The 14,428-nt window shown below is 34.9% G+C and overlaps 2 protein-coding genes across 2 annotated transcripts in view; one reads left to right on the plus strand and one right to left on the minus strand.

The window, feature by feature from the left end:
• Positions 1–3,172: 3,172 nt before the first annotated feature.
• Positions 3,173–7,929, minus strand: tmem263 (transmembrane protein 263). The gene is made up of 3 exons (XM_067419723.1): positions 7,677–7,929; positions 6,097–6,167; positions 3,173–4,677 (listed from the first exon to the last, which is right to left on the minus strand). The coding sequence occupies exons 2-3, from the start codon at positions 6,158–6,160 to the stop codon at positions 4,379–4,381; spliced, it is 363 nt and encodes a 120-aa protein (XP_067275824.1). The 5' UTR covers positions 6,161–6,167; positions 7,677–7,929; the 3' UTR covers positions 3,173–4,378.
• Positions 7,930–10,424: 2,495 nt separating this feature from the next.
• si:dkey-103i16.6 (uncharacterized protein LOC557125 homolog) overlaps positions 10,425–14,428 on the plus strand; it is a 16,121-nt gene continuing 12,117 nt past the window's right edge. Inside the window, exon 1 of the mRNA XM_067420303.1 lies at positions 10,425–10,578. The gene's annotated coding sequence lies outside the window, so the exon portion shown is untranslated. The remainder of the gene's footprint in view (positions 10,579–14,428) is intronic.

Below are 14,428 nucleotides of genomic sequence, written 5' to 3' on the forward strand. Positions count from 1 at the left end.
AATACTAAAAGTATTAAAACAACATTTTCAGTTATTTAAATAAAAATTACATGAAATTAAATATAGGTTAAAGATTTAAAACTGAAACTAAATATTTTTTTTTAAATGTTACATTGTGTCGAATAATAAAATACTGAAGAAAAAATTACAAAAAATGAAAATACAAAAATAAAAATAAATTCTAAATATTAAAACAAGCTACATTATAATGTAAATACTACTATGAGGGGAAAAAAACCTTTATGATAATATATGCTAATTAATTTTTTTTTTTCAACACAGTGGGTGTAAGAAAATATGGCATAAAGAGCAACTGTCACACACTGACCCACAGAAGGTTCACAGTATGCATTTGTCTAATGGAACTGATACAAGGAAATACAGCATCCATGCTCATTTTAAAAGTTTTAAAAGGAACAAAAGTGAACAGTCATCTGAATTTAGCATTTTTTAGCCAAAGCATACAGCAGTTTCTGAATAGGGTGCTTTATTTATTTATTTATTTACAGTCCAGGAAAGCACTTACACCACCTCTTATAACAACTCAACCACTTATATTTGGTCTTTGAAGTGTAAAGCCCCCTCAGCTCAAGGCGAGTTACATGCAGGCCTCGTTATTGATTTGCTGAAAGGCTGCCTGAATCTTGAAGCGGATATGAGGAAAGAGAAAAAAAAATCAGGATGTGAATGTTTAATTCTTTCCTTCTAAACATAAATTTACATGTACGCTTGCATGTAGGTTTGCCGGCCCCTACTCGCGGCTCCTCCTCGGACGTGGCCCTATATTAAGAGTATAGCCACGAGGTCTTCTCATAATCGAAGGTCTGAGTGCATTGGATTTATATAAACATATTAGTACCAGGCTTCCCTTTAACCTTCATTGCCTATAGCTAGATTAATCTTTTTTTATTAATGCTGACATGGCTAAATGCATATAAAAACATAGACTTCATATTCTTCATGGGTATTCATAACTCAGTTGAGCACCATCTACCAAGTCAATGATTGTGTGAGTTTCACTGTCTACTTTTGATTTAAAGTGTTTACTGAAAGAGAAGCTCCAGGAGGGTGAGGAATGAATTTGTTCCAGGAGGTGACAGAGTGGGGAAGACCCCTGTCGCCTCATTCCCTAAGCATTAGACACTGACATCCAGCATGACCTTGGGACTGGAACTTGATTGCAACTGTTTGTTCACCATTGACAGGCTTTACCACCGCCTCTCCCTGTAAGGTACAGACACCCATATAAGGGAAAAATCACTTTTCCTCCACAAAAGAGACATATTGTGTTCTAAATTGTTTTATCTGATTCTTTTAACCGGTTCATTGGTTAACTTTTACTCTGACAAAAACCTTTTTAAGAGAAGGCCAGGGACATGTCTGTTGTTCAGGAACACTTCATGCCCTAAATTAAGCGGACCTCCTATTTTTAATTAAAGGGTTAGTTCGCCCAAAAATGAAAATTAGATGTTTATCTGATTACCCCCAACATGTAGGTGGGTCTGTTTCTTCGGTAGAACACACATTTTGAACTCCAACCGTTGCTGTGTGCCAGTCATGTATATAGATAGATAGATAGATAGATAGATAGATAGATAGATAGATAGATAGATAGATAGATAGATAGATAGATAGATAGATAGATAGATAGATAGATAGATAGATAGATAGATAGATAGATAGATAGAGAGAGAGATAGAGAGATAGATAGATAGATAGATAGATAGATAGATAGATAGATAGATAGATAGATAGATAGATAGATAGATAGATAGAGAGAGAGAGAGAGAGAGAGAGAGAGAGAGAGAGAGAGAGATAGATAGATAGATAGATAGATAGATAGATAGATAGATAGATAGATAGATAGATAGATAGATAGATAGATAGATAGATAGATAGATAGATAGATAGATAGATAGATAGATAGATAGATATAGAGAGAGAGAGATATATATATATATATAGATAGATAGATAGATAGATAGATAGATAGATAGATAGATAGATAGATAGATAGATAGATAGATAGATAGATAGATAGATAGATAGATAGATAGATAGATAGATAGATAGATATAGAGAGAGAGAGAGAGAGAGAGAGAGAGAGAGAGAGAGAGAGAGAAGCAGTTGTTCCTGCGCAGATCGATCGAATGAGGAATCTTCATGGTATCTATGATCGCACCAGCTTGACCTCACTAGACGGAAGTTACTGCCGATGGGAAAACTTGATGAGACTCGACGGGATATGAGGTTCTCACAGAAACCGAGCTGCTCATGTCTTAACAAATCAATATGTCGTCAGGAGTAGCAGGGTTTTTGTGCACGTTGCCCAAGCATGTTTTGATTGTTTGTTTTGCTCTTATAGACTTGTTACCCATATACCCCATTATATGACTGGCACACAGCAACGGTAGGAGTTAAAAAATCTTCATTTATGTTCTACTGAAGAAAAAGACACACCTACATGTTGGATGCACTGGGGGGTAAGGAGATACATTAATTTTCATTTTTGGGTGAACTAACCCTTTATAAGGTTTGCCCATTTAAGCTACAGGTTAGACAAACCTTTTAAGCAAATTGGGGTCTTTTCTATGTCTTTTCTGCTCTAACATTTCAATTGCCCAAAGTGAGGTCCATAAAACAATAGTTTATTGAGTTTGGTGTGAAAGAACTTGACTGACCTACACTTCAACTCATTGGATTCTGGTCCCACAGGACCCCTTCCTTTGCATCAGACCCTCCTTTGTTACTTCAACAGACAATTTAACAAATTAAAGAAAAGAGTGAAAATAAAAGTATTAAAGTAATTTTGGTTGAATAACATTTAATGAACAAAATTGCAGTTAGGTACCTTAGCTTTATGTGTTGTAAGGCCTGAGGGGGTCCTTTGCAGTCTCTTGCCTGAGGATTTAGAGGCTGTGGAGCAATAGTAAGGTGCATAATCTAATCCTATTTTCAATCCCACTAGACACATTTGGAATGAATTAGAATAGCAGTAGCAAGCCAGACCAGATTAAAGACCCATTTACACGAAGATCAAAAATATAATGATTTTTATAATGGTGTCGAAAAGTGATGGATATTTATTTTTACTGACCTTGTTTGATATAGTATATATATAAAATTCCGAATATACCCCCACACCTTCCACAAGAGTAAACCATCACAAGCATCAGTGATTGTTCTTTATTTAAGTCCTTTCAATTCACATTATTACACTGAAATATGGATTGCCTCAAATCAAACAAAAAAGTGTATGTATATATATATTTGATAACTATCTACCTAAAAGAGAGAGTATACCGAATACCATAAAGTATACTGCATATCGACATTAATACAAAAAAAATCCTCTAATACACTGAACTTTTTTCGTTATCTTTGGTAAAGGGAAAGCAAATACTTGATAGAAGAAAATACTGTATTATACTTTGCCACCTCATGTGGTTCTTTGTTGGCCCATAAAAATAAATTCACATTAAAGACTTAAAAGAACAAACAGAACAAAGAAGCAAAAGGACAATGAATAATAGAATGACACAGAAAAGACAAAAGAAAATGTCACTGGGTTTTGGAATACAGTCATCAAAACAGCTCACGCTTTGATGTAGATTGTCACGCATGTTTCCATAAAAACAAAAAAAACAGTACTCGAAGCATTCAGATTTATGGCTTACAACTGTCATTTTGGCGTTGACTGACAAAATCTGAACACAACAGCTCGTCATGTGTGGGTATGGGTGTATGCCTGTGTTTTTGTTTTTCAGGGGACACAGAGAGTGATCGCTGGAGTTGTGTGTGGACAGCATGGATCGGCGTGGATCCCAGAGGCACAAAGTAAGTAATCTCACAAACACTCAATCAGATAGATGGACGCCACCATCAGCACCCCACAGTCAGCGATTTCCCCCCACAGCACCTTGAGGGACACTTGATTGATCTTCATCTTCCTTCCTACCGGCTTGTGGCAAATCAACTGTAAGGTGTGTTTAAAACATGAGATTTTTTGCATGTGCGTTCACAGGCACAAACCATGTGTCTCTGTGTGCTCAGTATAGCACAAACAGAACATTTAGAGATCCACGTATCCATCTCTGGTCAGAAATGTAATACTTCATAGTTCAGAGATAAACAGTTTGACTCTGAATACAACACACTCTTTAATGTCATATTCCAATAGAACACAAAATCAAAGGTTCTTGCATTGAGCAGATGAAGGCCACCCCGCTGTCAAATGACGTTTTGTTGGTCCGGTCAGACAGATGGATATGGTCCAAATATGCTTGTAACAAGCATGAATTCCACAATCAACTCGCTCAGGAGTCAAAGAAGACACGATGCAGATGCTTCTGCCAAATGTACCTAAGAGCCATGTGATTCAATCAGACTTGTCCTTCTTTTTGCCTCCGCCAATGGGAACTTTACTGGCAACGGCGGAGCCGACAGCGGTCACGCCACCAGCCACGGCAGACACGCTGCCCTTCACAAGCCCCACCCCCATTGCTGGCACAGACGCAACCGAGGTAACAGCAGTTTTCGTAAGATCGAAGCTTTTCCCTCCAACCCAGGCGACCCCTCCGACTGTGGCCCCAACAGCCCCCTTCGTGACACTGAACAGGCCACCGGCCACCCTGGAGAACATGCCAGGCTGGGGTTGTGGATGGTCTTTGTTGGTATCTACAGGACATAAAATGAAATGTTAATACTAAATATATCATCAGATAAGACAATGGAGCAGATGTCTATCATAAAAAAAATATCTACTAAATGCATTAATAACAGCATCCACTTTTTCAGGTAAGTGTGGGCATAGACATTTGTAATTTTAATGTGTCTTGCTTCTGGTGTCATTCGCTTCCAGTTATTTTTAGCTGTACAAAACTCATTATACTGCTTAATATTGCGAACGGGTATTTATTACCATATTATTTTAATGTATCATCTTAATTATAAACACACTGGTTTGTAGTGCAAACAGTTTTACAGTTTACTGCACTTTGATATTATCTTCTCGTTATTTCTCTATAGCAGCTAATAAATCGAAAGTCTCGCACATTCGCAGAAAACACCTAACTTCCACATGGAAAAATAATGTGGATATGATACATAATTACATGCAACTAACCCTAATACTAGTGCTATAGTATGTACAAGTTCGTAATTAATATTACTCACCGTAAAATAAAATGTAACCAAAATTAAATGATGTGAATGCCTACATACAATTCAATTTAATTCAATAGAACAGAGTATCATGGAGAAATTATTCTGATGAACAATATGCATGATTTTACTCTTTATTCATTTTATTTCTTTATGCAATTTATCATTTAAAACTTATTTTGGGAAGTATTTCATTTGAAAATTGTGTGTGTGACATCTTGGTTTAAAATAAATGCCTGCTTATTTGAAATTGTCATCCTAAAGCAATGGCAAGCAAGTCAAGCCGAATCACCTTTATTCACCTTCATTAAGTTCTGTTGTAAAGATCATCAATTATTAAATTTGTTCATTTCATCTATAAAGCAGTTCTGCAAAAAAAAGTATGTCATCGTTCAGCTCAGTTCAGTTGTTGAATATTAAGTGAATATCAATCATACATTTTTAAGTGTCTAAACACTTTTGGAGCAACATGTTATAACCCAATCTACTACTATACACTGCAAAAATAATGGTATAGAAACAATTTTCACTCAGAAATTGCTAATACATTTTACAAAATGATACAGAAAGTAACTGAAATTTAAGTAGAAAACCTGATTTGCATTTTGTTGTAAATTTGACTTCGATAATCTGTGTTTTATTAACAACTTACCAACTTGGTAACCAAATCTACAATTTTATAACAAGATCTTATACGTGTATGAAAATGAAGACTGGAAAATACAGGGCAGTGTCAGTCTTATGTTGTGCAAGAGCACCACTATGTGGCACAGAGGGTTATCATTCTCTAGCATAAAGATGTACAAAGGACAGCAGTAAAAAAAAAATCATTCATTTAGCATGACTGTGCTAAGATAAAAGCATGGTTGTCGCAAGAAGGAATAACTGTGGCAAGGCACTCTGACATGAAAATGTAAGCATAACTTCCAGTACCTGCTGGAGGCTCATCTTTCAAGTAGGAAGGTAACTCATCCCCTTGCTGGTTTGTTTCACTCATTTTTACTCTGCATTAAAAAACAAGATGTGGCAGTTAGAATACCTGATTCACTCCCCACAGAAGAAATTCTAATATGTCTTTCAAGAATCTGGGAGGGACAGACACTGTGGGCTTCAACCCAACTAACATCATCATGGACCAGGCAGACCAGTTTACTCAGTCAACAAAATGTAACTTACAACACCCTGTCAACAATGTAGCAAACATTGAGAAGAGGTAGACAGGACCATTTTAAATTAAGACAAATAAAATGAATGAATAGCCTATGGTATATAACATGCAATGGTTCATAAATGGCTTGAAACAATAATAGAAACAAGAAATATGCAATTATTACATTTAAATTATACATATTTTTTAGTAAACCATGTGAACGTGAGTGAAATTAAGAAATTATAATTAAATATTAACAGCAGCTGTGATGCAGTAGCTACTCCCCTTTAATCATTCTGAAATCATGCACTGTGACAACTCAGGTCAGTAAAGATAAAAAAACAGCTCATTGAACAGTGTATTAATACGTGAACAGTTACACGTAAGCAATCATAGAATGAGGGTTTGAACATCAGGGTCATAAAACAAATATGTGACGTAACAATTGGAACACGTGCATCATTATAGTATCAAGTCTGTCCTAAAACGAACTTTAGTAAAGGATAGTCAGACTCGTGTCACTGAATCGGTTCTTTTGAATTTAAAACAAATCAGTATATTATTTTATGCCCTGCTCCAATTTATTATTACGTGGTCAGTGACACGATCGATTATTTTATGTTTCTCAGTTCAGTCTGTTGCAGCAATGGCTCAGCTCATAAAAACTAAGTCATTTAGACTAAACATTCATTTAAGTTAACTAACAGGCCTAAAAGAAATGATTCTCTCCGACAAAAATGTTTTTTTATAAATTAAAGTATGAACAAAATTGTAATATAAAGTCATAAACATATTCCAGGCCGTTTTATTTCAAATATTTAATAGGTAATTCGAGAACCACTAGGAGGGATTAACGCATTTCAGTTTCAAATAAAAAAATTTAAAAAAAGTTTCAAATGATTCATTGAAAACGATTCAAAAATGATTCATTCGTGAATCGAATGTCGCTTTGCTGTTTCTTAACTGAATCTGACGTGGCACTTTTGTGAAGTCTTTTCTTTCCCTGGGACTGAATGATAACAACATGTACTTAAATTAAATCGTTTTTCACACTAAAATGAAGTGTTATGCGAGAAACAAAGATATAGGCTTTTAGGAAATTAGCCTATAAACCCGTTCGAAGAAAACATGTTAACCAGGAGGAGAAAACAGAATAACTTTAAAGAAAATTACATGAAAACAGCGCGGCAGCTCATCAAACGACAGTTACATGACGTTCGGTAAGAGATGCATTACTAGACAATCCAGCCAAAATGTCGATATAACTCTTATGAATCACATCATATAAATAAAAATAAACTATCAACAACCCCCTGTATAACATGAGGAAAACGATGCCAGCGGTAGTGTATAGGCTACTTACTGTGTTAGAAGTTTGCTGCTGTAAGTTAGAACTTCTGCAGATCAATATGGAAACTTCTGTCTCCACCCCTTGTTTGTTCCAAAGGAAAAATATGCTGCTCACTTCGGTGATTAAAAAGACACGCTAAAATTACGATAGATCTGGGAACTGACAAGACTTTTCTTATAAAGACCTATCTTTGCATAATGTGTACGTGGCGTCCAAGCTGTTTTTAACCACGTACCAGTGTGGACACAGGAGAGGAAGTGACGTTTTTAGTTCTTAGTTACCCCTCTGGTGTGTGAAATGACTTCACTATACTTTGCCTGAATGCAAACTATTGTGAAAATGAAGTTGTCTATGCTCCATATACTTGAGTTCTTGGGTTTATAATTGAATGAGACCTAAAAATGGGCATGGATCAACTAACTTGTCTCTTTGAGCTTTCCAAACTTGATAAAAAAAGTGATAACTAAAAGTAAAAATCTGATATTATAAACTTTATAATTGGTAAACTCTGGGGAAGGTCTGTACAAAATAGGGTCTAATGTGCTGACCTTCCATACAATTCACACATTTTTTACATTGTTTTTATTAGGGTTAAAAAAAAAAAAGATGTGAACTTATGTATTTTTAAATAATGTCCTATCAGAAAATTACCAGCTTTACTGGTTTGCTGCTACTGCTGCTGCTGCTGATGATGATGATGATGATGATGATGATGATGATGATGATGATTACTACTACCACTACTACAGTAAAGGTGAATCTAAAAGCATTAACTTATTGTAAGCAACATGGTTGTCTGCTATTCATAATTGAATTAAGGATGCCTTTATATTCAAATATTAATTTGAACATGATGTATAGTAATATTGCAATTCCTTTTTGAATTTATGGAATTTAAAATAAAATTCAATTAATGTCACTGCATTAAGTGGTTTAAAAAAATTGTAACTACCTATAAACAGTTTTACAATAAGCATTTACAGAAAATATGTATAAATTGCAATATAATCACAACATTCAACAATAAAATATCTCTGAATAAAAACTGTTGTTCAGGGCAACACTATAACTGACCGCTCATCTTATAAATCTGCATCATTAGGGAGAGCAGAACACAAAGTAACACTTTTGGACTCAGTTTGTGTAAATCCACTTAGTTGTCAGAGTATTAATTTTTTCCCACATTAATTTCACTCATGTCTACTACAAAATGATATGTTTTTTTAATTATTAATACAGTGTATACTTTTTTTTTCTTTCTTGATTTACCCCCAAAAAATGGAAGTGAAATGTGACAACATGCCCCATAGGTGGGGTACATTGTAATGTGAGGGGCTCATTGTAACATGACCATATGACAGCTTAAAATGTTATCTGATTAAATTAAAAAAAATATCCAAGACAAACTAAAATATTTTGTCAATAAAATACAATTATTGACTTTTTTATATAAAATAATAGCATTTTTTTTAATTAACCAAACAGTATTTATATAATGTTTTACCTCTAATACATGCACCACTATGTCCAACAGCCTTAAGCATGCAATCACTTCTGGTAAGTCAGGTCAGTGTACAAGATATGGTGTAAAGAGATGCGTGAGAGATCACTTCCGGCGCTTGTGTAAACTGCGCTATATCGTGTAAATTGTACATTTACCTCACTTACCGGAAGTGATCGCACGCTGAAGGCTGTTCGACATAGTGTTGTATTAGAGGTAAAAAGATATATAAATACTGCTCAGTTTCTCACACAAACTGATCGTTTCCTGTCTTAAGACATCAGTGGGTCATCACGAGCCGCAGGGTTTAATATGGATTTGTATGTGCATGTTTTTTTTTTTTTACTCTCATAGTTCTCATACTCTCATGTGTTACTATTCACATGCATTATACGACTGAAAATCTTAATTTGTGTTCTACTGAAGAAACAAAGTCACCTGTATATTGGATGCCCAAGGGATAAGTAGATAAACATAACATTTTAATTTTGGGATGAACTATCCCTTTAAGTAAGAAATTTATTTTTGCTATGTTTAAGTAAATGTTTAGTGATATCTTCCGAAGATTTTTGAATTTTGGCACAATTTTTTTTCTATATTTTCTATATAGTGTTAATGTGGCAACTAGGCTACTTAATACACTGTTTCATCATGCTGGCATGTGTGGAAGGTTTTAAAGCATGTGTTACACAACTAACCTGTGTTACTTTGTGCCCCACTGTCTACAAATATGCTTATAGGCCTACAATATATTTCCAGTCCATGTAAACATATTTGTTGCAATATAAAAAATAAATATAAAACCAAACCACATGAATGACAAAGGTGGAAACTGATAAGAACGCTTAGGGGTCATGTGTTGATTGTTGCAATTCCTCTCGTGTAAGACTGTTGCATTTCTTGATTTGTACACTTTGTCATTCCAATTCAGCCTCCTATGGGCTGTGGCAAATGTTCACAATAACTGAGGGAGTCAGTTCCTAGAGGAACATTTTATATGTCATGAAATCCTGCCCTACTTCGAGACATACACTGTGTAAATATAATAAATATAACCCCAGGAGGTAGTGAAAAGACTAAACCGCGGATTGCATGTAAACATTGTTTTAACAAATGAAACTAGCAGTTCTAATCGGCTGTTGATCTGCAGCAGCTGTCACAGGAGTAGTTTCCCGCCCATATTCATAAAATGACGTATTTCCGGCATTGTCAGCTTGTAATGTTTTGCGGGAACGGACTTGTTTAGAGCATAGGTTTAGAGTCAAATATGGCATTCATTTTCCAGTAGATATCGCATAGATGTATACATGTAATTAATTTCCAATCTGTTATTTTGTCGCTAGGTATATCATCGACTCGCTGCAGGTCGTGTTGCTTGTCTCCCCTTCTTCCTCAGTCGGGTAAACAAATAAGGCAAGTAACTAATAATATAGTTTTATGCTTCATATACTACATTTATTTAACCTTTAAAAGTATTTTACTAGTTATTAGCCAGAAATCAGATATTCGCTTTCTGTGACAGCCAAATTTTAACATGAGCAATGTGCAGTTTGGATATGAGGTCATATATTTAATGCACCGTTTCGTCATTGGCTGCACTGTAAAAGCCGCTGGCAGAGAATCAGATACAATGTTCATTTGCAGCTCATCGCAGTGGATGAATGAATGAATGAAGGAAGGAAGGAATGAATGTGCAGATTAATCAAGCCAGACGTCTGACCGCGTTTGTGCAAATGTTATCCTCATGTCATGTGTATTATTAATGCACAGTATTGTTTGATGTTTCTATTTAAAACCCAAACTAAGCTTTTGCTTGCATATATAATCAAATGTTCTAGAAAGCTTTTGACCAAACGTGATTTTTTTTTTTTTTATTTTTTTTTTTAAATCTAATTTATATAGATATTTTATAATTTGCCCTTATCCCAGACCAGACTTGGTATATATTAAAATGTATATTTATAATATAATATTATTTTACATCATCTAGTTTAAATGGAAAAACAATTTTTTTGTACACTGAAAAAAATTTGGAGTGACATTTACTTAAAAAAAGCTAGGCAACTTTTTCCACACTGAAAGTTCTTGTAAACTTTACTCTGGCTATTCTGAATAATATTTACTTACTATAATAAAATACACAAGTAAGTTGCACTGGCAATAATACTCATCTATAGATTGTAACTTTCACTCAGATTACCATTGCATCCAATTACAAAACCCAAGTGAATATTGCTGATATTTCTGAGTTTTGCATGATGCACATGAAGCATGTCACCATTGTTGAGATTCTTAGGCTAAATCTTGATCTCTCTGTGTGAGAACTTGCAGGAGTTCAAAGTGCTTAGTGTACAGTCTGTTATAAAATGTTTTCAACTTTTCTGGTTAAAACTGTGCTGGATCTATTCTAGAATAAAACAAAGTTAATAGTATATTGCTCATACTCGGGTATAAGATTGGTGAATTAAGCCACTACACAATGATCATATTCTGATCATCAAGCGGCCAAAAGCATCTGATCGTGTTTTCTCTGCTCTTGCCACAGCAAACTCAGATTCAGCAGTGAGAGAAACACTAACATTAAAAAGTCATCAAACTGCCCAACTAAAGAAAACGATAATCACTAATGGTGACATAAAAATACTCTATTAATTCTCAATAAGAGCTTATGTAGTTTTACCGTTATTTTGATTAAAACTCACGTTCAGTTAAAAGTCAAAACGTATTGAGAATAAGTCAGCCACATAAAAGCAACATTCAAAATGACTGTCTCTGCCGCCAAGTGGGATCTTTTTGTTAAAAATTTTTATTAAAAAATCTGCGCATTTTCAAAATCACTTTGCTTTTTAGATTAAAATTTACTTAATATTTTAGGTGAATGTGCTGTGACTATAAAACATTAAATATTATTTGTAAATATATGATAATTTACTCTTTTTTTTCTCAGTTATTACATGAATAGACTGTGTACATTTTACTTAAGCTATATAGTTCCAACTTAAACTTGATTTTACAATGTAATAATTACATGAAATAATGTTATAGATTTTACCATATCACAAAGTATTGGTAAAGTCACGATTATCTTGATGGTTCTACAGATTATTTATCAGATTTTCCTGTGATGATGGGTGTGTAAAGGGACTGATTTTGCTCGGAAGAATATTAGAGAATGTCCATCTTCAATCTTTGAAGTTTCCTTGACTTCATCTAATCTAAACATTTTCCTTTTCCCCCTGTTCAAATTTTTCAATACAACACCCTGCTCCTTCATTTCACTATACTTTGGCCACTGAGTGGCAGCATTTAATCACATTAGGACTTCTGGACAGTGTATTGATGGTTGGTAGTTTGTGATTGTTTTCTGCCCTGCAATCTAAATTGAATTGAATGTGATGTTAAAAAAACATTTCTCAAAAAATGGCAAGAAAATGTCTCCTGAAGGACTGTATGCTTAAAGGGTTAGTTCACCCAAAAATGAAATTGATGTCATTAATGACCCAAATGTCGTTCCACACCTGTAAGACCTCCGTTCATCATCGGAACACCATTTAAGATATTTTATATTTTAGTCCCAGAGCATATGCAGTCAATGCCCACTTTGCTGTCCATGTCCAGAAAGCTAATAAAAACTTCATCACAGTAGTCCATACGTGACATCAGTTGGTTGATTAGAATCTCTAGCATCAAAAATACATTTGGATCGCCAATGTCACGTGATTTCAGCAGTTCTGATCACGTGTCAAACTGCTGAAATCACAAGACATTGGCGATCCGAATCATTGATCGATTCGCTGATTCATAACTGTTTTAATCTTTATTTGAGGAACACGGAAGAGAAGACAATGCTGAATACAGTCGTAGTTTTTGATATTTTTGGACCAAAATGTGTTTTCGATGCTTCAATAGATTCTAATCAACCAACTGATGTCACATATGGACTACTTTGATGATGTTTTTATTAGCTTTCTGGACATGGACAGTAAAGTGTGCATAGACTGCATATGCTCTGGGACTAAAATATAAAATATCTTAAATGGTGTGTAAAGATGAACGGAGGTCTTACGGGTGTGGAACAACATTAGGGTGAGACAGTAATGACATAAATTTCATTTTTGGGTGAACTAACCCTTTAAACATGCACTTGTAAATTAATTTTTCAAAAGAACCAGCTTAAGTTATGGTGTTGAATCAATCAAAATCCTTTATCAAATGAGACCATTCAATAATATTTGTCACTGGATGAACACTAAACACTTTCGTAATCTCAAAATGAGATGCCATTACTAATTTTGTTTGTTTGTTGTGGGAACAGTGATGCCTAGCTAGAAAAACTAGCTAGAACTAGTGTGCAAGAATATAAACATTACACATTTAAAATTGATTTATTTATTTATGTATATAGAGTTTTATATGAAGGCAGCTTCTGCTATGGAGAAATATCTGATCATAATATCCCCCGGATTATAAGAATAAATGAGCATAACATTCCATGCTAAACTCATTTTCCATCTTCGTCTGTTTTAGCTGCTTATCGACAAACAGCTCAACTAATTAAGCTCAATTTGTCAGCAGTGAGAGCCCAGGGATGTGTGCTAATATCAGCACAATGACTCTGTGCTGTCTTACTAACTCTGAGTCTGACAGCCAGCTCATTCCTGCCCCGACTGCCCGTTGCTAACCTCTTCTCCATGGTTTCAGTTACACCACTGGTCGTGTTGTTTTTTGCCTCCTCTTTGGAGAGACGTCCCTGAGCCTATGATTAGTGAAGTCTCTGTTGCACAGCAGACATGCATATGTTGTTTGACTGGATGTTTCTTTCAGATTTGCTTTAAAAAAATTATTCTCTCTCAAAAGTGAGCATTATTTGACAATAATAATATATCCATGGTCATACTGCACTAACCAAAAATTACCATGTAATGTTTTATTTTTTTTAAATGTTTGTTGGGGGTGTCCTGTAAAAACTATAGGCATAGTATGCATCCTATAAGCTATAAGTCTTTAAAAAAGCACTAAACTCAAATCAATCATTTAAAATCATTCAGTTTTTTTTTTTTTTGTGCAGAACAGAGACAGTTGCTGCAGGTTCATTTTCTAGTGTGTGGGTTAAATCAACCCCTCCCTCCCCCCTCTGAACAAGATTTTTATCACCATCACTGGAATGTAATTGGGATATTAGAAATTAGGTGGATTTTGGTGGTCGACCTGGCAACCACGTGCAGCAACACTGGCTCAGATGCAGTGGCACAATAATTCTGAC

Source organism: Pseudorasbora parva, chromosome 16 (genome assembly GCF_024679245.1).
Source record: "Pseudorasbora parva isolate DD20220531a chromosome 16, ASM2467924v1, whole genome shotgun sequence".
NCBI classification, from domain to species: domain Eukaryota; kingdom Metazoa; phylum Chordata; class Actinopteri; order Cypriniformes; family Gobionidae; genus Pseudorasbora; species Pseudorasbora parva.